The 26,145-nt window shown below is 37.6% G+C and overlaps 1 protein-coding gene and 1 long non-coding RNA gene across 7 annotated transcripts; both read left to right on the forward strand.

Moving 5' to 3' along the window:
* Window positions 1-490: 490 nt before the first annotated feature.
* On the forward strand, window positions 491-22,031 carry strip2 (striatin interacting protein 2). Of its 6 annotated transcripts, none has more exons than XM_043237558.1 (22): window positions 491-620; window positions 5,629-5,698; window positions 5,973-6,047; window positions 7,539-7,673; window positions 8,491-8,611; window positions 10,445-10,513; window positions 10,841-10,947; window positions 11,078-11,205; window positions 11,551-11,739; window positions 12,898-12,948; window positions 14,028-14,260; window positions 15,368-15,433; window positions 15,563-15,626; window positions 15,894-15,965; window positions 16,048-16,122; window positions 16,746-16,843; window positions 16,965-17,091; window positions 18,986-19,086; window positions 19,168-19,234; window positions 19,421-19,525; window positions 20,121-20,325; window positions 20,838-22,031. In XM_043237558.1, the coding sequence occupies exons 1-22, from the start codon at window positions 594-596 to the stop codon at window positions 21,086-21,088; spliced, it is 2,436 nt and encodes an 811-aa protein (XP_043093493.1). In that variant the 5' UTR covers window positions 491-593; the 3' UTR covers window positions 21,089-22,031. The 6 variants fall into 6 exon arrangements, with proteins under 6 accessions (XP_043093493.1, XP_043093496.1, XP_043093491.1 ...); XM_043237556.1 differs by having other exon boundaries at window positions 537-710; XM_043237559.1 differs by having other exon boundaries at window positions 593-710; window positions 5,600-5,698.
* A 553-nt stretch (window positions 22,032-22,584) lies between these two features.
* LOC122342451 lies at window positions 22,585-25,582 on the forward strand. Its single transcript, XR_006250569.1, has 3 exons — window positions 22,585-22,703; window positions 23,759-23,802; window positions 24,370-25,582. It is a non-coding gene; the product is annotated as an uncharacterized LOC122342451 (long non-coding RNA).
* The last annotated feature ends 563 nt before the right edge of the window (window positions 25,583-26,145 follow it).

The following is a 26,145-nucleotide window of genomic DNA, read 5'->3' on the forward strand; positions in this document are numbered from 1 at the left end:
CACACACACACACACACACACACACACACCCCATACACACGTTACAGGAAACACTTTTAGATTTTCAAAAAAACACCTTTTAAATGTTAGGGTTTTAGGCCTTTTAAATTACGGGGACATTGGCAGTGTATGTTTATGTATATTTGAAAATCTAAAAATGTTTCCTATACCGTGTGTATGGTGTGCGTGTGTGTGATTTTCATATGACATCAAATAAGAATATTTTATATATTATATATTTTATTTTATTAAAAAAGAAACAACCAATGGCAAGCGGTTTCATGGCACACTTCAGTCCCAGCTATGAAACAAATATTATAGTAGCGTAATATATATATAGACAGAATATTAGAGTTGATTTTAGAAATTAACATTCATTGCATTATTAGAGAAATACAGATAGTTTATGTGTAATTTCGTGGTCAAGTGCGTTGTGGGCGTGGCTCGCCGTATGCGTAAACCACGCCCTCCTCGGCGATCAGCAGCCAATCGTTGCGGCGGGGACGGATATTATTCTGAACTTGGAGTCCAGCGGCGTCTGCTTCAGTGTGACAGTGTGTTTCCGTGCGGCGAGCAGATCTTCAGCCTGACAGATGCAGCAGCAGACCGACGACATGGAGGTACCTTTACTTAATGATTCTAACAGTAACAGACAGAAGTCTCTGGCTCAAGAGAGAGATGGGTTCAGCCATCAGCAGAAGGATTCGGAGGTAATCCGAGCACACTGACAGTTTGCAGGGGTAGAGGGGTGTGTGTGCGTGTCTCTCTCTGTGTGTGCGTGTGTGTGTAAGGTGGCTTGTTGCTGGGGGCTTTAAATGCCTCGGGTTGTTATTTTAGAAACATGCATGGCGCTAAAAATACCTTGTCTTTTGGAATTTGATCCAGTGTGACCTGCTGATGGTTTTCTAGAGGATCTAGACCTGCGTTTTATGCGCATGCATTTGAAGGGTAAATATGAAGGAGGCATTGGTTTCTGTCTTGAATTCCCACTTCTTGCACAGTACACGGATATATGCACATGCGCACATAAAATGCTGAGCATGTATGCTTTTGGCTCATTTCATCTTCATGTGTATTCCTCGCATTAACCCGTCAATGTCACTAGGCACACATACCTATGCATTATAAAACGTATTCAAAACAAGTTATTTATTAAGCTTGATATCAGCCTGATATTATGGAATACACGTTGTTGTATTGGGGTTTACGGAGGTTAATTATATACAGTCTGCTGCATTTATCCATTTATCTATCTAATATTTTTTTTCTTATTGTCTGTCTCTATTTATCTGTCTATAAATGAGCTGAAATGGAGTGGTAAAGACCGCAGACTATAATTTACCTATTGCTCTCTCCAACATATGAACTTATTATTTATTCAGTTGTTAAAAATAAAGACAAGCAAATGCCTATTTGATTCTGTTCTTGGCACAGCGCAGCCCAGATTCAGTCTTCAAGGACAGTAACACATATTGTGCTGGGAATACGTCCAGCCTTGTGAAGTTATGGTAATGCATTCCTCGACTGTGATCGTTGAGCATATTGAATGTTTTTTTTTTTTTTTTTTTTTTTTTTAGAGGAATTAGAGCGTGTTTTCCTCCTGCAGTTTTTTTTTTTCTAGGGCAGTGATGTTTGAATGTACACAAAATGCCTCAAAATGTTCTGCATGGCTGGAGTGAAACTCAAAGGTCGGATATGTGAATAATCTGTCACCAAACCAGAATATGCTAAATGTAAAGCTCTCTGCTTGGTCTTTTGGTATATGCACGGTGATGAATTGTTACATCTGGCTGCATTAAATGAGCAATGAATATTAAATGCTGAATATTGACTGGATCTTTTAGTATTTGGTCCAGTAGCTCAGTGCTGGCACAGGGTGCATTGTGCATGCCCTGTTTTGAGCTTTACAGATTATTCCCGCTTCTTTCATAGGATAGAAAAGCATGCAACTCTTGTTCAGTTGCTCCTTGTTATGGTTTGGTTGTGCTTTGAGCTGAACTTTGCACTTTAGATTTGATTTTATTTTTTATATTTTTGATTTTTTTTATATATATATATATATATATATATATTTATATATATTAGCTTAAAAACACCTTGGGGCCCAAAATGAACAAATATATGCAATTTGATGTAGCTGATGATATTTATATGGCCAAAAATGAAGAGGAAATTCTGATAGTTTTTCCTAAAAATTATATATATGGACAATCAAGTAAACATAAGTTACATCAGTCCAGTATGTATTCATCTTAAAATAATACTAAAGATTCTTACAGATGTTTTATAAAAATTCCCAACAAAAAACACACATCAATCATGACCTGAAGGTGGAGTTTTTTTATATTAAAAGGCGTTTTGCTAAGAAATATAAACAGACAGATGGCAAAAAAATATATTTTTTGTACTGTTTTCATCATATTGATGGTACAGAGCCCTAATGATAGTGTATACCTTGCGAGGTTAAACAGCAGAATATATGACTAGATCAGGTATAGTGCAAAGTTAGACATAAAAAGGCTAAATGAATCACTCGTGGTTCATTAGACTTCACTTCTGAGTTGGTTTCTTCAGCGTATGACGTGTGTGTGTGTGTGTCTGAGTAATCAGTGTCATGATTCACGGCAGACATGCGTATTCTGTTTACACAACATTGTTCTAGTTTTTGAGTATCATGGTTTGCCTTTGCATGAGATGTTTTGCCATTTGACCTGTCCTGTTTTTCTAAAAGCACAAGTATCTGGTGCCGGTTTGGATCAGATGTGAGTGTTCTGCTTCTGGGAGATCAGAGTGGGAGTAACCTTTAGGGAAGGTGTCGGAAAAGCTGTCAGAAGGAAAGCCCATCTTTCTCTCTCTTTTGCTCCCACACAGCTCTCAGTTAGAGCTTCCCACCATGAGTATCAATGCCATCTGCTTCTGAGGACCAAAATAAAATGCTTCTGACTGTGCCACACAGTTAGGAGAGAGAGAGAGAGGGACTGAGAGAAGAGGGTAAATCGTTAGTTTGGTGTGCACATGCATACATAAAATCTACGCACATGAATTATGCATAAAGTATGTGCGTTATGATGAGAATGTGCATGTATAATTTTCTCACATTCATTATGCAATGTATTTTTTTTGCCCATAATCCCCATAATAGGAATGCAGCAATATATTTTGTCACAATATATAGCAATACAAAAATTCAACAATATGAATTGTGTATAGCTCATCCAAAAATTAAGGTTTAGTCAGATGTAGTTTTCATTCACATATAAATAATGATATCCGGTAAATCCAGCCGTAAATTGGTAATAAATTAAAAATACAATAAATTTAATAAATTATTTAGATTTTTTTAGCATATTATAAAATATATTATAAATATTATAAAATATAAACAAGTTAAATAAGTGATGTATACAAATATTAAAAAATAATTAATTATACATTTTTGTAAGAGGCAGAGTGCAAGCCTAATCTGAATTTTACTTATGAATAGTAATTTTCTTGAACTGTTTAACATGAAGTACTTAATGACAAATATTGTTTTAGCTCTTTTTTGGCTTTGTTTAAAGTATTGTGATAGTTTATCATTTACTGAACCAAACTGTGGCATGAGTGTATTGTTAAATTTTAGCTTAAATGTTACAATCAAAATAGTTTTATTTCTAATTACTACTTTACAGATAAAAACGATTAGCCTGATGATTGGACTTATTTTAAGTTTCTTCGACTGGCCACGCTGCCTGTTCAGTCATATTAGCTTGTAGCTCCCAAAGAGGTTACAAAAACAGTAAAGCAAAAGCGTAAAATGCAGGCTAAATCTAAGCACCCAGACATTACCTAGCAAAGGTCATCCATCAAAGCTCTCCGAGAAGGGGACTTGTTTAAGAATGTGGAGAGAGGTCAACAATCACTTGGAAAAAGTACAGAGTTCAAGATATGAGAACTGATTCCACCAAAATCAAGAGCTCTTTCAGTATCATTGTCAAGAGCTGTGCATTAGGCCTGTGGGTGGGTGGCAAAGGAGGCCGTTACTCAAAAGGAGACCTTGTGAAAGCGCATCTGACGTTTGTCTAAAAGCATAATAGTGGGTGACCCATTTGTGATGGTTTTGAGGTCAGATGCCTCCACAATGGAGCTTTTGGGCAAAATTCTAAGTGATGTGTGGGACATTTCTGACACTGCCCACATAAAAAAAAAAAAATTAACTGCTTGACGGTCCAAAATACAGGGATATACTACAAGACATCTGCCTGCTAAAACAGCTTGAGGTAAAGAAACAGTGGGTCTAAATGAACTGCAGCAAAGTTAATGTCCTGCAGAAGTGCTTAATCTTTGCATGAAAAAGCACTTGAGCGAGAGAACCTGGTCCTCAGGGGGAAGGAAGAAAGTTCATCTTCAACGTTATGCTTCTTACGTAATTTATTCTTCGACTGACGGCGCAGAGCGTGTTCCCCAGATGTTAATTGGGCCGCAATTAAATCAAAACGCCTCAGAGGACCTGACACTTCTTCATTTCAGGCAGACTGTGAAAGAAAAGCCTGGAAATCCGTGTTTGGCTGAAGGTTTAAGAGGCCGTTTAGGGACATTAGCGTACAGTAGATCAGCACTGATTTTGAAACCGTTAAGGCTGTGTTTGAGTGTGAATGTTCACAGTTTGGTAGCTCTTTGAGAGAGTCGGCTGAAAGACGTGGCTGTTCTTAAGCGTGAGTGCAGTCTTAGCCAATAATATCCTTTTAGGTGGACACGCACTGGAAACCCTGCAGGCTTTTTTCCTGTTACCATGACACACCGTGGGTCAGTGAAAAAAATAATATCCGTCAAAAGAACTTTGCTATATATATTAATTGGTGAACATTAATTTATCCTCATGTGGCATAACTGACAACATACTAAGAAACATACTAAAAAGGTTACTTGTTCTTGCTCTTTTCCACAGTATATAATAAAAAAAATATTGTTAACTAATTAACATGTTTTCACGGTAGTATTTCTACATTTCTCTACCATTAAAATTCCATTTTTATTTTAAAGTAAAGTCAATTAAAGGGGACTCGATTTACAGTTTTTGACTTTAAACTATAGAATGAAATGTTGCTTTAACTTTAAAAAACGTACCTTTAACAAGTTATCAGGTTTTCACAGCAGCATTTGACATTCTTTTTACTAGGAGAATAAGAATTAAACGAAAATCAAAGGGAAAAAGTCCTGTATGTTCTACGTTCTTTTAACTTTAAATTGTCCCTACATAGTGCATTTTCCAAAATAATTACTTTGAAATTGTAATATTAAAATATAAGGCTGTATTGTCCCAGAAAGCATGTACAGATGCTATAATACTATAATTTGTTTTAGAATGCATGTGTATGTTGTAATGGTTACTTCTTTGTAATTTCTGAGCAAATGTGTGTTACTCTGGTGATCGTAATGGTAGTTCATTCACGCTGACATATTTTCCGTGCTATTGTTATTGAAGCACTAGTAGTGTGACTGTACTGGATTTGCATAATTACGAGGAAAATCACGTGCTCCAGAAATAGTGGAAAGACCTGAAATGTTCCTTGCACGGTGCTCCAGGATGTTAGACATGTGACGCTTTCTGTTGTGGCAGGACATTTATTATTTGCCTCCGATCCGTAGGGGTCCATGGAGTCCCCGAACCTGGAGTTTGAGTATGGAGACACGGACAACTTCACTGCAGAGCTCTCAGGTGAGTCACACACACACACACACGCGCACACACACACACAGCAAGGGATGAACAATCACAGAAATTGGTTGAACAAAACTGACAGAAGAGGAACAAAAGTGAAAGAACTTAGACCATAGCTAAGCTTTTAAAATAAAATAAATAAAAATACATAGACAATTAGATGTGCATTTACTGATGTAACATGTTGATGTTTAATAAATATTAATAAAAAAACGAATGTAATGTGCCTGTTTTTAATTTAAATGCATGTCTATCTGTCTCTTTCGCGCAGAGCTGTACAGCTACACAGAAGAACCAGAGTTCAGTCTAAATAGAGATTACTTTGAGGAAGACTTCAAGAATCACGGTAATGTAGCCTCTAGTGTTGGTTGGGATGCATTATTTATTGCTGTCATTTAATTACCATTAACTACCTTCACCAAACACACTAACTTCTGCTGCTTAAGAGCTGCTGAGTTTTGTGCTGGAATTGCACCGAGTGAGAAAGTGCTTGGCGTCCTGATGGCGTGGACATGCTGGGACAGAACGCCCTCGGGTATAACATTTCCACCTGTGTCTGAGTGAGAACAGAAATAAACCGTCAGCAAAGTGGCACGGTTCTGTTTCTGTGAGAAAAGGAGGACATTAATGAATGTTTATGTAGTTAGACTGTGTGTTTGTGTGTGTGTAGCCTCAGGCTTTCCCCTGCCTCCTGTCTGCAATCTCACCTCGCCAGACCTCTCGCTCGCTCTTTGTCTTTGCCATGGCACTGCAGCCCTACAAAAAAACGTTAGCTTTGGCGTGTTTGTGTGCGCTGATTGTCAAGCAACTGCAAATCGTATGTTTACACTTCTAAAAGTGTGCTGCCATCCAAAGGCCTCATTTATTTGGTCCATTTATAATGTGACGCTGCAGTTTTCCACTGTCTCTCAGATATTATGCTGCTGCGCCTTTTAAAGGAATAGTTGATGCAAAAAATAATGTTTGAGAGTAGATGAGCAAACAAACAAAACTAAAACTAAAACTGATCTAAACTTGTGTTTTGGTGGATTGTGATGTGAGGTTGGATTTTTAATTTAATTACCGAGTAATATTAATTAACTACATGTATTTACTGTATAGTTAGAGAAAAATTAAGATTTGGTTTAGGGAAAGTTGCATGTAATTATGTATTTATTAAGTATTTTATTTGTTTTAACTACGCGAGTACCGACTTTCTTTGCATTTGACAAGAAGTGATGGTTTAAAGTAAAAATACCTTGATAATGAATTTATTTCTTAGACAGACGCGACTTTTTTTCTCTCCAAATCTGTTCTGATGATCAAACAAACTGATCTACGTCATCTACATCTACAATAGATTTAAGCTCTTCTTTTAAAATGTGTATGTATATATAAACTTCCCGTTTTGAAATGATAAATATACACCGATGTTTCAAGATGTTATGGATCAGATCGGAAGATCAAGGAAATTCAGATACCTCATGATGTGACTTTAACAAAAGCCTTCAGTGTCATATGAATGACCTCAGTGATTTAATTTTACACGTGCCTTCTACTGAAAAGAATCGAGGCTTTGCAGCAGAAATCTTCTCAAACTCTTGAGGCATATGCCAGATGTTTGACCAATATTCAGAGGGAGGTTTGTACAGTAATTTGCATTCATAAGTCCCCCACTCATGTGTTTGAGTAACATTCTTGAAGCCAGTGAAGTGTTTCATGCCTGCCGCCCCTTTTCGAGGGTATTTGAGCGACAAATCCTGACTAATCTTTCTCACGTGTGAGAAGTGAAGCTAGAATACAAGGCAGAAAGGATTAACAAAGACGGAGACGTAATTCTTCTGTGCTCTGCTCTCAGTGAAGGGTCGAAGGTGGATGGAGTTGAGTACGGAGGAGCAGAGGGCGTATGTCATGAGACTGCTGGATGCTCTGGAGGTCACCGATCGAGACAAGAGGCTCAAAGTGGCCCGAGCCATCCTCTATTTGGCACAAGGTGTGTATACAGTACACACAACAACAATTCAGTGGGTGAATCTCTTGAAAACAGTCAACCCCCAAATCAAAGGAAGGAAAAGTCTGTTAAGCATGTACGTTATCTATAATTTATTATATTTTTATATAATAATGATGTATTACCTAATTTGTAATGTAATTTTTAGAACTGCCCTTAATTTTCGCATGCTTTGCTTTTTAATAATACTGTATAGCAGTATTTGTTTTTAGCCAACATTAAAAACATGTAAAACTTTAACATATTAAAATGGCTGTAATGAGAATCTTCATTTTGCATTATGGTAACGAAAAGTTAATGCGTGAAAGTGGCGTGAAAATAATGTTTTCTTTCTTTTTTTTAATGTAACCATGCATTGTTTAATTTCCTTTTTTTATGTAAATTCAAAAAGAAAATGTGTTGCAGTTTTTGTGTTGGTAAAAATATTTTTAAAAGATACAAATATATAAAACAATAAAATATGACCATTGCAAAAATTTAAATCTTTATTGAGTGCTTTTAAATGTGCATTTGGACTATAATTGGCACGAAGATAATTATATATCATTATATTATATATTATATATCATATTTAATTTAATTAATATCATATGTATTGCAATATTTGTTTTATTGAAACAAATATGAAACATTCTGATAATTCATATTTGGACATAATCATGCTGAATTGGCAAGAATTTCTTTTTTATTATTGGTACTTAAAATATATATATTTTACACAATTTTTTTTTTTTTTTTTTTTTTTTTTTTTTTTTTTTTTTTCAAATTTAAGACAAACTATTTTGTTGCTGTTCATCAGGTGTGTTTGATGAGTGTGACACAGAAACCGATGTCCTCTACTGGTCCAGACACAACGTCTTCCTCCTCTACGACATGGGCATCTTCACGGCTCTGCTGGAGCTCCTCAGCATGGAGATAGAGTGAGTGTTTTCATTTCCCAAAATGCCTCAGTCTCTGTGTGGAGATCTCTGACAGAGGGCAGACCATCTGCTGTGGGCGAGGACAGACAGGCTAGGGGTGAGATGCTGAAAGAGACAGACAGAGACTGAATCTCCAGCGGAGGGAAGTGTTTAACAGTGCTGCTATTTTTACTCTTCTCCTCCTGAGGGAGCAGGTTAGAAACGGCTCAGTCATGACTGTGTACGTGTGCGTATGAAACTGTTTGAAACTGTATTTCTGCGTATCTCCTGGGTGCTGTACTAATGAGACGAACGACTTTTTCTTTTCTGTTTTTAATGGCCGCTGTGTACTGTAGCAGCTGCCTGGACTGCACAGCATTTCTCTAATTACCCACATTAAGTACACTTCCGTGTTAATGGATCTTTTTATTTAGTTATTTTGTTAATCAGAGTAATATCAGCGCAGATATCACTCTTATTATTGCACATACTTTACCAACATAAAAATAAATGTGAAAACAGTCCCCCGAACACATTAGCAACGGCAGAGCAATGGCCTGGCACCCATCCATTATACCTTAGGATTATGGTGGCCACTTTATTTTCCAGAATATTTGTCGTGGCACTGTTAAGAGAACCCCCACCCTCTTCACATTTGCATCTTATTACATAAAAAAAACCTAAAAGATTAAAAAAATGCCTGTGTCTTTATGCAAACCAGTAAAGTTCTTCCATGCTGACTCAATCTTTAATTTTTTTTATTGTGTTATAGACAGAGGAAGGGTTTCAAACTGTTTCTATAAAATTAGAAGCACACAGTTGCCCAGAATATCATTATATGCTTTAGCATTAAGATTTGTAAAGTAGTTAAACCTGACCCCGATATAGAGTATGTGTGCTTGACGTTAATTGCATTATATAAATTGCTTTGGATAATAATTCACGTAAACAAATGTGACTTATATTCCAGAAAACAATATAAAAATCCAAAAAATGTATCATATTCTTCTGAAGTAATTTAAAAAGCAAGATCAAAAAAGGCTTAGTTCTTTTGTGCATCCATCTCGTACCTGCCGTCATCTCTCCATAACAAGGCTGTTCTTTATTTCCTGCACCAGCACGCTATCTCTCTATTTCCTCCGATCTCTTGTGTTAAAGAGAGCCACAGAGTGGTCCATCTGTGATCTCCGCTTCAAAGACAGCCCGGTCACCATGCCTCTCCTCTTTCAAGCCCCTGCCTGGGGGATTTAATGTGTTTGTACGTGGTCTCATCAGCCCACACAGCCCACACGCTGCCTCTCTGCCTCTGCTGTGGTTTACTGTGGTGTCATTTACACAATTAGCCCTCTGGCTTCATTCACATTGATTCATATTCATCCGAGCACATCTGATTCAAATGATCAGGCTTTTGGTTGAAAGCTAGTACAAGGGATTCGACTGCATGGCTTATTTGCCTCTTGAAAACTCATTTCTATTTGTACTTTGTGGTATGATATAATAGCGTGTCTTTTACAGAGTTATTTTAGCATTACTTTGATAATACTATTGTCTGTATCAGTATTTTGAATTAGAACGTTTTCATTTTAAGTTAAAGTTTTTTGCTGTTCGTTTTTAGCTTTTTAATTAGTTGTCAATTTTTTTTGTACAATAGAGTTCAATTTGTAACAGACAATAATGTAATTAGACAACTTCATCAATTAAACTTAGGATCTTTGTGAATAGACCTGGTATAACGTGAAATACCAATAGTTTTTTATTAACTGATATAAGTAAATATATACATATAGTAAAAAAAAAGTATGTTCTATTACATGCATTGATATTTTGATTTAGTATGGTTCTCTTTTTCTCCAGTAATAACCAGGCGTGCAGCAGCGCAGTGAGAAAACCAGCTATTTCTCTGGCTGACAGCACTGAACTCAGGTGAGATGCCCACTGGGACTCATTCTTTTTTTTTTTTTTTTCTCTCACATCATTAAACTTCATCCAACCCACAATCCACTTCTCAGATTTACATTAACTTTGGTGTGGAGGAACCCTGGGCTGACAGAGAGCTTTCTGACTTCCAGCTTTCATTTGTTTGAGAGCTTTGCATCAATGCACAACACGTATATATATGAATGTTGTTTTCCTGTAAGGAGTAATGTTGCTCCAGTAGCTAAATATAGAACAATAACTTGTACTAACATGCATGCATTAACGCTCAATGACTCCAATTGAAAGTAAAGGCATTTGCATCATGTTCTGAAGGGTTCTTCTGAGCATCATGTATCTGATGGTTGAGACCATTCGAGTGGAAATGGAGGGTGACAGTCCAGAGAGGAAGGCAGCCAGAGAGGCCTTTAAAACAGAGTTGGGTGAGAAAGACTGTGACTGTGGCCTTTACAGATATACTGTGTGTGTGTGTGTGTGTGTGTGTGTGTGTTTGCAGTGGTTGGCTGTTGACCTTCTCTATGGCGCAGTGATTAACCTCCCTCCTCCTCTCAGGTTCACCCCTTTATAACGGAGAGCCCTTTGCCCTCCTCCTCTTCACCATGGTAACCAAGTTCTGCAGCATGAATGCGCCCCATTTCCCCATGAAGAAAGTGCTGCTCTTACTGTGGAAGACCATTCTGGTCAGTCTCTGTACACACCATTCTACTGCTTTGTTGTGTAGATCTATTCTATTCTATTCTATTCTATTCCACAGATAATTGACTGATTATTCTATATTATAGAATATATTAAAGTACGGTTATTTTAAATAAATGCAGCCTTAAGAGCATAAGAGACTTTATTCTCTTGCAGTTAATTTCTTTCATTATTTTCATTATTCTACATTCCATACAAGAGACCTTTTTTGCCCTTCAGCATATAACCACTGTTCTTATCACGGACTCTTTCAGCTCTAGTCAGTCACAGACCTGTTTATGTGCCTGTAGTGTTCTGTCCATTGATTTCTGTGTGTTTGTGCACCTCAGTTCACTCTGGGAGGCTTCGAGGAGCTGCAGGAGATGAAGGTGAGAATGAGAGACCAGTTGAACCTGCCGCCACTTCCTGAGGACAGCATTAAGGTGGTGCGAAACATGCGGGCAGCTTCTCCTCCAGCCTCGGCCATGGAGCTCATCGAGCAACAGCAGCAACAGAAGAGAGGACGCAGGAGTCGCCGGGTACGAGAAACAGATATATATATATATAAATGACGTAACACTAGCAGAAACCATGTGTAGATGAAATGCATGAAATACACACAACCTCTCATGCATCTGAACCTATATGTTCAGTATATATCCAAAACACACAACAATTCTGATCCGTGCTACCTGTTACACAGCCCTGCATCTTAATAAAAGTAATTCAATTTGTTGCTAAATTCAAAAATATCATTAAAACTTTCCACTGTTTTTTTTGTACAAAATCACAGTCATTATAGACTATATATTCACTGCTGTTCTAAAGTGTGGGATCTGTAGGATTTTAAATGTTTTTTTAAGAATTTTATGCTCATCAAGGCTACATTTATTTGACCAGAAATGCAGGAAACACAGTAATATTATGAAATATTATTGCAGTTTAAAATAATGGTTGTGTGTTTTAATATACTTTTAAAAGTAGTTTATTTCTGTGACCAAACTGAATTTTCTGCATCATTACTCTAGTCTTCAGTGTCACATGATCCTTCTGAGATCATTCCAGTATGCTGATTTATTATCAGTGCTGGAAACGGTTGTGCTGCTTAATATTTTTTGGAACCTGTGATTTTTTTTTTTTTTTTTTTTTCAGTATTCATTGTTGAATTAAAAGCTAAAAAGCACAACATTTATTCAAAATAGAAACTTTTTATATCTATGTCTTTTTTAATTTAACACATCCCTGTTGAATAAAAGCATTAATTTCTTTCAAAAAAAAATAATTGCACTAATATTTGGTGATTTTGCTTTTTCCTACATTTATTTTAGATTAAATAAATGTGGTCTTGATGAGCATAAGAGAAAAAAGTGTTAAACCGATAGGACAGCCTACCCAGCCTGCAAAACCTACACAAGCTTTAAAATAAACACATGGTCTTCATGCCACACTTCTGTCCTTCTGACAATCTAACATTGCAACAGTGATGTCACAATAAGAATGAAATGTAGCAGAGCACCGATTGGCAGGAAAACACAGTGGACCAATCACAGCAGGTTTCACAGTTTTTGACCTTTCTCCTTCCTGTCTCACTCTGTCTCTGTAAGTTTTCTGTAACCCTTTCTCCTCAACTCTCCCTCTTTTCTGCCCTTTTCGTTGTCCTGTTGGCTCATTTCCGTCTCTTCCTTGTGTCCCTACAGAGTGCCTTTGTTGATAGCTTGGAAGGAGACAGTCCATATGCCAAGAAACAGGTCTTTACCCCAAACCCCTTTTGTGCATTTTCTTTGTTGTGGGCTGGCCTTGCACTCCTCCACTCTCTTTTCCTTCACAGCAGTTTGTTTTTCCTTTGAAACTTGATTTTGGGAAGGGTTCTGAGAGATATAACGCTGGCCATGGACATTAGCAAGACTCTCTGTCTCTCTCTCTCTCCTCCTGTCCTTCCATTTGCACATCTTTCCACATATCCTCAGTCAATGAGATCCACATAGACACAACCCACTAGCTAGCAGAATGGCTTCTTCTCATAGGCAACCAATCACAGCTGAGTCACCTCTGCTCATGGCCTCAGTACCGCCCACAGACACACTCATACATTGACTGCACTGGAAGCAACGACGACGCTCCACTAATGCACCTCATGCCTGATGCTTGCTCTGATTCTTGCCATTCATGCGTTTGCACAACCCTAGAGATGTGAAGAACTTGTTTTTTGTGCCTTTTGTTGAACTGAATCTGCACAGGAATGTTAAAAAAGGAGCTGCTGTGTTGTATCTGGAATGTGTGAGTCTCCAAAATTGGATTGAACGGTTTTAGTTTTTTTTTTTGGTGATGCTTATTAGTTGCAGGTTAATGGGACGGTAAGTGCCAGCAATAAACTCTAAGCAGTGGCTGGGGAACGTAATCTGAAGAACCTGCGGGAAAACCCTGATATGAGTCTTGTTTAGGCAAAACCTTACATACAGGAGGTTTCAATTTGGTCAGTTCAGAGTAATGTAAATAAAAAAATCACATCAAGGAAATTTTAACGGGATAGTCCACCAAAACATGAAAAATTTGTCTTCATTTACTCATCCTCAAGTTGTTCCAAACCTTCATATTTCTTCTATACTATGAAAGTCACTGGCTACCAGCTGCTCAAAACATATAGGTTTGAAACAACACAGGGGTAAGTAAATAATGACACGCGTACAACTATCTTATTTAATTATCAAGTCAAGTTGAGCTGGGTCGAATTATGAATTTGGGTTTTCTTAATGAGACTCAATATCAGGGTCCAGAGTAATTTATGCATTTGCAACGTGATCTTATATTGTTTTTCCATCTCTTGCAGCCACTGGTCAAACAGGACAGCCTGGACACGTACAATGAACGGGACCCTTTCAAAAACGACGACGCGCGAGATGAGGAAGATGACCCAGAGGACGTGGACAGTGGCATCGAGGGAGAGGTCGACCCTCTCGACAGAGACGTTATTATCCAGCCACCTCCCCCACCGCCACCACTGCGCCCACCGACAGAGAGACTGTCCTTTCCCAAGGGATTGCCATGGGCTCCCAAAGTCAGGTAGATTACAAGGTCTTTATCAGATGGGATGGCTGTGAACTGTGCTTTTTTTTAATAGATTTCAAGAGGTTTTGCAATAAGTATGAGCAATTTTCTGTGAATAAAGATCTCTAATGTTCACCAAGGCTGCATTTATTTGTTTAAAAATACAGTAAAAACAGGAGTATTTTGTAATATCATTCCAATTTCAAATAGCGATTTATTTAATATATTTAAAAATTCAAATATCAAATTGCCCATCCGATAGTTGTTTTTTTCCGCATTGGTCTGAACGAAAATACAATTTCATTCTTTGCCATTAGGTGGCGCTTTTGGAACAGAATAAAAACTTTTTCCCCGGTAATGCTGTACACAAAACAGAGCTCAAAAAGCTGCTTTATCAGGCATTACATGCATGATCAATTAGCAAACAAGGTAAAAAATAAATGCATATTATAAGACAATGAAGGTCTTTTTTTTGTCCTTGCATGCATGGGGACTTCCGAAACCAAAATATGAACCTTTCAATACAAATAATAGGGGCACTTTAAAAGTCATTATTATGCTGATTTGAAATGAGTAAATAGAAAAGTCTTTAGTGTCACTTTTTTTTCCACTTAATGCATCCTTGCACGTATTCATTTCAGTCATACTGATCTCATACTAGTAGTGACACGGCTAACAAAAATCTACTACAGCTTCTGTGCTGGAAAAAGGCCGGTTTTAGCACTGCAGTACCTCTGACATTAATAATGCAGAGATGAACGAACGGGGAAAGAGATTGTTTTGGAACAGCAAAGAGTGTGACAGTTGTGTTTTATCTGGTCCTCTTGATCATTCAAAGAGCCCCGCAGTCCAGTGTTTAGCTCTGCAGCTTCTGTACCTGTGAATTGTAATGCTGTGCTGCGCTGCACTGCTGCATGCAGATGGGAGTGAGAGCGGGAGGGAGGGGTGCTGCAGCACTCTCAAGAGGTTAGTGTAAAGACAATGAAGGGACACATCAACTCTGCTGTTTTTAGTAAGTTTGAGCAGCTGACCGGTAGCAGTCCTGTCCTAAACCGGGAAAACTCTAAAAGGACTCCAAACCAATTCCTCATGCAGTCAATTCCTTTCTTCCTTCTCCCACAGAGAGAAAGACATTGAGCATTTTCTGGAGACCAGCAGAAATAAATTTATCGGCTTCACCTTGGGAAAGTGAGTGTCTGATCAGTTCTCCCAGGTTCTGAATCTATGATAAACGATAATAAAGGTCACCTTCACTGTCATTAAATTAGTATGTTATTTCTGGTTCACTCTGTATTTCTTTCTAATGATGTTTTCCAGTGACATTGACACTTTGGTTGGGTTACCCAGACCCATACACGAGAGTGTGAAGACTTTGAAACAGGTAAGCGTGGAAGCATTTTTGTTTTCTCATATTCGTGTATTCTTCTAGAAGAGTAAAACCAAATATTCAAACATCTGCTAAAGCATTGTCTCCTGCTTCAAACGTTTTGCCCTTTTATTGATACTGTATCTATCTGTTCAAATATGCACTGATGTGAATCCAGTGGTCTAATGCATGCTCTATTGGGGCTCTTTCAGCCACTCACAGTTAGATATCCGCCCTCGGTCACCATGGCAATTCTCTCTCTCTCACCCCTTCTCTCCCAAGCACAAGTATGTCTCCATCGCAGAGGTCCAGATCAAGAAAGAGGAGGAGCTGCAGCAGTGTCCCATGACTATGGTAAGTGACTCAACTTTGCTGTTCTTTTGCATTTATTATTGGTTCATTGAGCTATCAGTCATCTCTTCTTTTGATTGGCTAGGGCGAGGAGGAGGTGGAAGAAACACCTGCAGAGATTCTATATTTGGGAATGTTGCCTAGTCTCTCTCAGTATGTAGTAAGTGTCTCCTACACTTCGTCTTCTTACACATCCAGATACTAGTAAATGTAGCTTATGCTTTCCAGACGTATATCTGTTTCTTTTTGATAATATTTCAGAGCAAACACCATAGGCCACCACTGTAGTGTTTCATAATGTTTTTTTTATTGCATTTTTATAATACATATTTTACAGGCTGATGTCTCCCATATTTATTCCCTATAAACATGATAAAAAAAATATATATATATATATATATATATAATATATATATATATATATATATATATATATAAAAGTATAAAAATCAGTGATATTTGACTTCAGTATGTCAGTAAAATGAAACGTATCTAATATTCAGATTTTTGTTCTGGAAAATCTATGCAAATTACTGCATATATTTAATTAGACAGTGTCTTATTTGCATATTTAAACATAACATCTAGCAAATAATATAATAATAATAACAATTAACACAAAATAAGTGTGTATTTCTTAATAAATCAAATTAATTTAGGAAGTATATCTTTTAGGTTTTTTTTTTAATACTTATAATAATCTGTGGTGTCTTGCCTTAATTCTAACATTTAATGCATGCAACTCTTCAGACAAGCCTTGCACTGACGTTAGTCTCTTTGTAGATTGCTCTACTGAAGCTCCTTCTGGCTGCAGCTCCAACCTCCAAAGCAAAGACGGACTCTATCAACATCCTGGCCGACGTTCTGCCGGAGGAGATGCCGTAAGTCTGCGAACCAACACAGCGGAGACCCTGCGTTTGATGTATGCATGGTGCACGAAAAGATCAGTGCACTTTGTTTTAGACACGCAGCAAACATTTCCCGTGTTTGTGCTGGAAACAGAATCACCGTCCTCCAGAGCATGAAGCTGGGCATTGATGTGAACAGACACAAGGAGATTATCGTCAAAGCGATTTCAGCTCTCCTGCTACTGCTGCTCAAACACTTCAAACTCAACCACATATACCAGGTCAGGCTCTCTTTATTTGTCATATATCTCTCTCCGCTCGCGTCTGTCTGATGTCTGTGGCCGAACTGACCCTGCTCTCTGCTGATAGGCTCGCTGCCACAAAACAGAGAGAGCCAGGGAGAGACAAAGATGAGACAAGCACTTAGAATCAAAAAGGATCATCTAAATGCATCAAGAAAAAAAAAGAAAAGTCTGTCATATTTTAAATTTAAGAGGGGATTTAGAGACTATCTTCTACAGCTGGACTCGTGTACTGAGCCAGAAATATCTACTTCAGTAGTGCTTATGTTCACCAAATAGTTTTATTTCTTATTTATATTCTGAAGATTTCTGGTTTAAAAGACAAATAGGGGTTTTAGCATCAACGTAATAGTTTAAAGCAGCTAACCATTAGAATCCATCCTGTTTAATGCAACTTTTTTTTTACAGATAAAATGTTAACAAAACACTCATTTTAAATCTTTAAATCTTTTTCACTATCTGTCAAAGTTGGCTGTTTCAATTTGTCAGCCAACATTTAAAATATAATGCGATTTAGCATTTTACATGATAAATATATCTTTACAAATATCTGTTACGCTGTTTGTTCATATATTTACTTTCCTTTTTTTTTTGTATTCCTAAAAGCATGGTAAAAATGAGAACCTATTATGCATCGTAAATGTAATGTTTATTTAATCAGGTAATGTCTTGTTTGCATTTCAGTAAACTTAACATGTTTGTCATATCTTGCCTTGTCTCATGCTAACAAAAATCAGAGGATTTCTCTCCTCCTACATCAAATTATTTAAAAATGTTAGCAGAGGGCGAGAACGAAATGTTCTGAAGCGTGATGTGCTTCATCTTGTCAGCACGGTTCAGACTAATCCTGTATGATGAGTGTGACAAATGATGAAATGAACGTGGGTGTTTTTAAGCGGCGCCCTCTGTTGGTGGAGATAAATAACACTGCAACTGGCAACAGGTTTTTTTTTTCTTTTCATTTTACCCTTTCTCACCCGCGACTAAAAGGTTCACTGAATTCATACAACACTGAATAATTAGTAACTATCTTTTCCCTCTCTCTCCGTTTCGGTTGCTCAATCGCTCACTCGCTCAGATTAAACAACAAGAGCAGGCGTCAGTATTGCTGATCTGCTGAAACGTCCCGCTGAGCTGATGTACAGTTAATTCTGGGTAACAGGAGAGGCTCTGGGTTTCTCTTTGACAGAGTTTGCTCATTAACGTCTAAATCTGTGATAAACGGAGAGGAACTGGAAACGAATCACTCTTCAGTCTCAGCTGAGAGAAACGATGAATGTCTTGCAAATGAAAGCCTAATGAAAGCTTCAGCTCATCAGAGATAGATAGAAGTTGGCAGTTAATTATAGATATTATGGGCCAAACTGACTTCCTCTCTATCTATCCCACTGGATTTAAAGGGCCATTCCTCCTTATGTTAAAGTGCCCCTATGATAGGTTATGAAAAGTTCATATTTAGGTATCAGGAGTCCAAACAACAGGTTGACATGCATGCAAGGTCAAAAAACTCATGTATTGTGCATTTGTTTTTACAATTATTTGCCAAATGATTAATTTTTCCAAACCCTGTCTGGCGATAGGTCGATTTTATTTAAAGCATCTTTTAATGCTTTTCAATCAGCATTTAGTGGCAAAGAATAAATCAAGCAACAAGCCAACGCGAAAAGACCAACAAGCGGGTGTGAAATATGCTAATGTTTCATTTTGACATCAACATGAAACAGCTTAGGATTCATTTTAAAATCATCATGTTTCGACGATTCGGAGTCAGCTTTTTGAGAGACAATACCTTTATAAAAGGTGAACCTGCATATTTAAATCGTCGCAGGATGTTTTTCATTTATGAAGATGATGTCTTGTGTGTTTCGTTCAGTTTGAGTATGTGGCTCAGCACCTGGTGTTTGCCAATTGCATCCCGCTCATCCTCAAATTCTTCAACCAGAACATCATGTCTTACATCAGTGCCAAGAACAGGTAGACACCTGGATATATGTTCATTCAAACCCACTTCTGTGTCAGTATGTCTCCTAAATATATTGTGTTTTCTCATGCCAGCATTTGTGCCCTGGATTTCCCTCATTGTGTGGTTCACGAAATGCCTGAACTCACAGCTGAAAGCCTGGTAATTTGACAAAACACTACAATTTTGTCTTTTTTTTTTTTACTCCACACTTTATTTTATAGGTAACGTAGGTGAGTGAAAAGAAAGAACACAATATTTTTGGTTGTTAAGATGCTGGATGTGTACGTGTGTGTGTGTGTGTGTGTGTGTGTGTGTGTGTGTGTGTGTGTGTGTGTGTGTGAACAGGAAGCTGGTGACAGTAATCAGTTCTGCTGGCGTAATCTCTTCTCCTGCATCAACCTACTCAGGATCCTAAACAAAATTACCAAGTGGAAACACTCAAGAACTATGGTGAGAGAAAGAAATATGAATACCAGCATTATGCAGTCTTGTTTATACTTGGGCCTTATTCAAGAGAAGTATGATTGAATTTCTGTGTAAACGGTTCATGTGTAGCGCTGTCAAACGATTATTCGAGATTAATTGCATCCAAAATTAAGTTTTTGTTTACATAATATATGTTGTGTATATACTGTGTTTGTGTATTATGTATATATTACTACACATTGCATGTGTTTATAACTTATATGGATTTATATCTGACATTTATTTCAGAAAATATAAATATATATATGTAAATACATGTAAATTTTCCAAATATATATTGTATGTTTGTGTACTTATTTATACGCAATATACACAGTACACAAACATATTTTATGTAAACAAAACCTTTTTATTTTACAGTTGTTTGACTAATTATGTCTTTTATAATTACTGTATAGTTTTATTTATTAAATTCATGGCAATCTATTGATGTGGAGAACCAATATACAGAAACTAGTTTACATGTTCATGAATTAATTTAATTCTGTTCTGCAGTTCATGTGTGAATGGTTTTACATATCATTTTCGTTGGTTTTTGTTGGGTCACTTTTGTTTCCAGATGCTGGTGGTGTTCAAGTCTGCTCCTATCCTCAAGAGGGCGCTCAAGGTTAAACAGGCTATGATGCAGCTCTATGTTCTCAAACTTCTCAAGATACAGACCAAATATCTGGGTCGCCAGTGGAGAAAGAGTAACATGAAGACCATGTCTGCCATTTACCAGAAAGTCCGACATCGGCTCAATGACGACTGGGCGTATGGGAATGGTAAATATCAGGGGGTTATGATATTTTTCTTAAAAAATGACATTACAACCAGTTATTGTATATATGTGTTCCCTGTTAGAGTGTCTTTTTGCTCTGTGTGATTCCACCCACTATCAGTTTCCCCAATAGTTTTGTAACACCATGGGTTGCCAGTTGGTGGATACACTGCATAATCGAAGCACGGATGCCAATTTGTTTTAGCTTCCTTTTCTATCAAAATGCTCGGTACGTATTCAAAAACACCGAAAATTAAACCTGTTTTGAATTTCGAAAGTTTCAGACGTAATGTGTAACATGATTGAAACAACATGAGGTATTTCTGAGAGGCGTGCTTATTGCCTTACTGTGTACACTGTACACGTTTTTGTTCTGGTTCCTCAATCTGGCAACCCTCATAAACGTTGAATCTGAGAGGCTGCATTTAAAGCTTTTTATGTTCGTCAAAAGAATAGCTCACCCGAATTTAATCTTGGAAGGATTCTCATGCTCCTGTTTTCATTGTGTTCCTGCAGATATCGACGCTCGGCCGTGGGATTTCCAGGCGGAGGAGTGCGCGCTGCGCGAGTGCATAGAGAAATTCAACACTCGGCGTTACGATAAGAATCAGAACGGTGATTTTACACCAGTAGACAACTGCCTCCAGAGCGTTTTAGGCCAGCGTGTTGACCTGCCCGAAGACTTCCATTACAGCTACGAGATGTGGCTTGAAAGAGAGGTTTTCTCCCAACCGATTCAGTGGGAAGGTCTGCTGCAAGCCCAGTGATCCTGCTGGGATCGTCACGGGACTTTTGTTTCTTACAAAACCGACACAATTACTGTGGGATCATGCCAATGCTCAAAGCAGCGGGGGTCGGCCGTTCCTGTCATATGATGACTTCTTGTACATAGAGATATGTGAATACAGAATGGTGGTCTTCCTTATTCTGTAAAAGAATTTCATGCTTTGGGTGAAAACACAAATATATCTGTTTATGGAATGAAAGAACGATCTCTTCTCTAATAACTGAAGCACACTTTATGTATAACGACTGCACAATACAGTGTTCTAACATGTATGCTATTCTGAAATGATGGAGATTTATTTATATGGTCGCTCACTGTGTCTAACCGTGGAATTGTTTATGTATGTAAATACGAAGACTTCACGAGGTACCACCTGAGGCAGGGTCTCTCTCAAAAAGTGGTTGTGTGGAGTTGCTGTGTTTAAAAAAAATCATCTCGTCCTTTTTTTTTCTCGTTCCCTGTAGCATCATGTGTTAAACAGGAGGGTGTCTATGTTCTCGAAGGCAGTGAGTCTCCACTTTTTGTCCCACGTAGCACTGCACATCACACAAAAGACCCCCGAGCAGCACAATACACACATTCAAAGTGTCCTTGGTGACTGTACTGTCACCCACACTAAGCATGTCGCTCACTAAACGGTGCTGGTTTTTAACACTTCATTTCATCTCCTTGTTAATTGCGTCATTCTCTTCTGAGGTCTTGCGAAGCACTGTATAAAATGTACGAAATCTTCTCTCCATCAAAACGGTGCAACAGACAGCACACCTCACTGTTTATTCATGCTTGTTTTACAGGGTTTAAGCATTTCTTATTTTTTATATTCTCATTGTTTTGTACTGAACTAAGGTGCTGTGTAAATGAAACTACCTATTATGATCCATGCCAAATACAGCACCGTCACATTTTTTATATATATATATATATATATATATATATATATATATATATATATATATATATATATATATATATATATATATATATATATATATATATATATATATATATATATATATATATATATACACTGACTTGTTGTACTTGTACAGACTGCACTGTAAGTGAATGTGGAAAATTAATGTAAGAGTCTTTAATAAATTATAAATAACCACAACCTTGTGCGACACATCTCTGTCTACAGTTTTAGTTAAAGTCATATTACCTCCCACACAAAGAGAAATTACTTAATTAATTGAGAGGATTCAGTTTATCACGTGAAGAATAGTTCACTTAAAAATGAAAGTACTGTCATCATCTATTCACCCTCAAGTATTTCCAAACCTGTATGAATGTCTTGTTAAGTTTCACTTATTGTGATCGATTCATTGAACATAAATCTAGCATATAATAGCCGTTTTTCATTGTTATGCAATCACATTATTTTCTTATAATATATTCTTAGATTTAACATGTTCTTATGAAAGGTGAGACGATTTTTTATGTGTTTATGCTGAAATCGTCTCTTTGAAGCTGCAGTTCTTCATCCGCTCCTGAAGGCGGCGCCCGCGGGTTCACCTTCAGTCTCAGCCTCGGCTGCTTGATGCCAGTCACAACAACACGTGCGCTTCCTGCGGGCGACAGCTCTTAATATAAAGGTAAGAACTGTATTTTTCAGTAAGAATGCAAGTTACGTTGCATTCTTACTGAAAACGTTTAAGATGCTTGCCAGATTGAGGATCCAGAGCTAAAACGTGTACAGTGTACACAGTAAGGCACCAAGCACGCCTCTCAGAAATACCTCGTGTCGTGTCAGTCGTGTTTACACATTACCTCTGAAACTTTCGACCTTCGAAATTCAAAACAGGTTACATTTTCTGTGTTTTGAATACGTATCGAGCATTTTGATAGAAAAGGACGCAAAAAAACGAATACAAAAATTTGCTGCCTGCTTGATTATGCAGTGTATCCACCAACTGGCAACCCATGGTGTTACAAAACTATTGGGGAAACTGATAGTGGGTGGAATCACACAGAGCAAAAAGACACTCTAACAGGGAACACATATATACAATAACTGCTTGTAGTGTCATTTTTTTAAGAAAATCCGATAAAACGCTGGGATGGAGCGTCGTGTGACTCTTTCCGCATGAAGCCAATGTTTCTTGTTATATGACTTGCACGCGCTGTAGCTTATAGGAAATGAATCGGTAACGTAGTTGCTTTAGGTTCATAACCTCAGTTCATCCTCTCATATTGTCACTTATATAAAGTGCAATAATAAGGAATAGCTGTTTGTCTCTGCTTGTTGTTGATGCTGCTGGTGTTGGATGAAGCTTTGATATGCTTTAATCTTTTTCTGCTTCTAATTTCGACAATAATAATAGCCATAAGAGCAGATCCTTTTTTATGCACGGGACACTGCTGTCATGTGTTTTTTACTGTCCTGATGTTTTGTAGATCAGGGATTCTTTAGGACGGGATCTTTTAAGGTTGTTATTGTTATTAGCATTATGTTTCAGTATTTCCACAATTTTTTGTGGCCTGCAAGAAAGTAATTTTTTAAACGATCTGTATATTGAATGAAACTGATTGATGTATAATTAATGGAGTATAATAGAATCAGCAGTATTTTATAAACATGCAACATTAATTAAAAAATATATTTGCTCATTTTTTGCTAATGATGTTTATTTCTGTCTTGACTGAACAGAACAAGCGCTGATCTGAAGATTGTAAAGCTGTGCTGGTGGACAGGTGATGTATCTACTGTGTGAATGTGTTGTAGTAGTAAAGTAGTAGTAGTAAAGTAGTAGTAAAGTGTAGTAGTGTTTTGTTTTTCAAGGGCCTCTCTTTGAAAAGCAAATGATGGTAACCTAAGTAGGTGAGGAAGGGACGAGGGACCGAGATATGCCTTAAAGCAGGGATGTGAAAGCCCTGCAGAGTTTAGATGCAACCCTAATTAAACACACCTGATCCAGCTAATCAAGTACCACACACACACACTGTATATATGTGTTTTAGCAGGGTTCAATCTAAACTCTGCAGGGCTCTGGTTTGACATCCCTGCTTTAAGGCATATCTTGCACAGAAAAATCTCAGTCCCTCGTCCCTCTCTCACCTACTAAAGGATGAATTTTGATTAGGTGTTTAGCACAGATGATGTAGGTTTGTTATTGGACAGCTAGCAATGTGTTCACACACACACTTACAAAACAAAGTGTCATATTCACTGACTTTTATTTGTGTTTAGTTACTTTATATATACAGTTAGTTATAGTGTGTTTCTGTAATATTAAAACAGTTGATCTTCTCTTCTTCCAGACCGTCCAAACACATAACCGCTGCTGGCCGTGACTCCGGAAGCTCCAGGGGGAGACTGTAACTGTCTCCCCCTTCTTCAGGCGCTGCTTCACACACTGTCCCTCCTCACACACACACACACACTCCAGCATTCACCCGTAACGCAGAGACCTGGCCGGGATTGAACCAGCAACCTCTGAACCGTGAGGCGGTGCTCTTACCAGTGAGCCACAGGTCTCTTGTTGAAGAACGTGAAGGAACTTATATTTGACTGTTGATCCAATCCTGAGTTCTCAATAAAGATATTTGAGTGACTTTAATTTAAAGCTGATTTAAGCGACTGTGGGGTTCAAAGTTTGGGGTTAAACGCTTTAACCACTGAGCCACAGTGAATGTTGTGTTATAGTTTGACATTTGAGTTGTTGTAGGATGAGATCAACTTAAAGCAAGCAATAGCTGGGTTTGAACTCAGATCTTCTGGATCAAAGCACACAGCTTTAACACATGAGCTACTGAGTCTGGAGATCTGAAGCACGTCTCTCACACTTGAGATCGAGATCTTTAACCACTGAGGTTTAGGCTGAATGAAAAACATTCAGTACAACTGTGGGATTTGAACACAAACACACTGCAGCTCCATGAATCAAACACTCAGGTTTAACAGCAGGGCTTGAACCTGGACTTCTGTGTTTGGGGTTGAGTGCTTTAACCACTGAGCCACAGAGAGCGTCTTGGCACTCACTTCTTATATTCAGGGTGGTTTCAAGTTTGCTAGATTTGATTCAGCATTCACCACAGAGATTGTGTTAATCGTATTTAAATTAATTATCTATTACATTATCATTCTTACCATCATTTTTGTAACTTTAACTTCAAGACTAGTGCACTTTCTTTTCTTAAAACATAAACTCGAGAATATATAAGTATTATATATTCGAAATATCGAAGTATTATCAGTCTTAATGAAAGTTGTTCTCAAGCTTCTTAAAGCGCGCCCTCCTGTGGTGATTTCTATGAACTGAATCACTTCAAAGTGAATCTAATAAACGCACTAAATCTCTGTAAGAGGGTGAGAGCACATGGCGCAGTATTTCAGTATGAACTGATGTATATACTTAATAAAAATTACACTCTTTCTCTATTATAGGAGAAGAAGACTTGTATAAACTTGTTAAATCATCTAAACCAGCAACATGTATGTTAGACCCTATTCCATCTAAACTATTAAAAGATCTGCTTCCAGAAGTCATAGATCCTATTTTGAACATTATTAATTCATCATTGTCATTAGGTTATGTTCCCAAAACCTTTAAACTGGCTGTAGTTAAACCTCTCATTAAGAAACCACATCTTGATCCCAAAGACTTAGTAAATCACAGACCAATCTCTAATCTCCCTTTTCTGTCAAAGATACTAGAAAAGGTAGTATCCTCACAACTGTATTCCTTTTTAGAAAAAAATGGTGTCTGTGAGGATTTCCAATCAGGTTTTAGACCGTACCATAGTACTGAGACTGCTCTCATTAGAGTTACTAATGACCTGCTTCTATCATCTGATCATGGTTTTATATCGTTATTAGTGCTATTAGATCTTAGCGCAGCATTCGATACTATCGATCACAACATTCTCTTGGATAGACTAGAAAACTATGTTGGCATTAGAGGAAGCGCCTTAGCATGGTTTAAATCATATCTATCTGACCGCTATCAGTTTGTGGCATTAAATGAGGAGGTATCATATCGATCAAAAGTGAAATATGGAGTTCCTCAAGGCTCAGTGCTAGGACCGTTACTTTTC

This window comes from Puntigrus tetrazona, chromosome 4, assembly GCF_018831695.1.
Source record: "Puntigrus tetrazona isolate hp1 chromosome 4, ASM1883169v1, whole genome shotgun sequence".
NCBI classification, from domain to species: Eukaryota; Metazoa; Chordata; class Actinopteri; order Cypriniformes; family Cyprinidae; genus Puntigrus; species Puntigrus tetrazona.

What these genes read in the sequence shown, in the direction of transcription:
- strip2 (XM_043237556.1), top strand. Translation starts at nt 594, where the DNA reads ATGCAGCAGCAGACCGACGACATGGAGGTACCTTTACTTAATGATTCT. An exon ending in GCTGACAGCACTGAACTCAG is followed by an intron (nt 10,514 to 10,840) that starts GTGAGATGCCCA and finishes CATGTTCTGAAG; the next exon opens with GGTTCTTCTGAGCATCATGT. An exon ending in GGAAACACTCAAGAACTATG is followed by an intron (nt 19,526 to 20,120) that starts GTGAGAGAAAGA and finishes TTTTGTTTCCAG; the next exon opens with ATGCTGGTGGTGTTCAAGTC.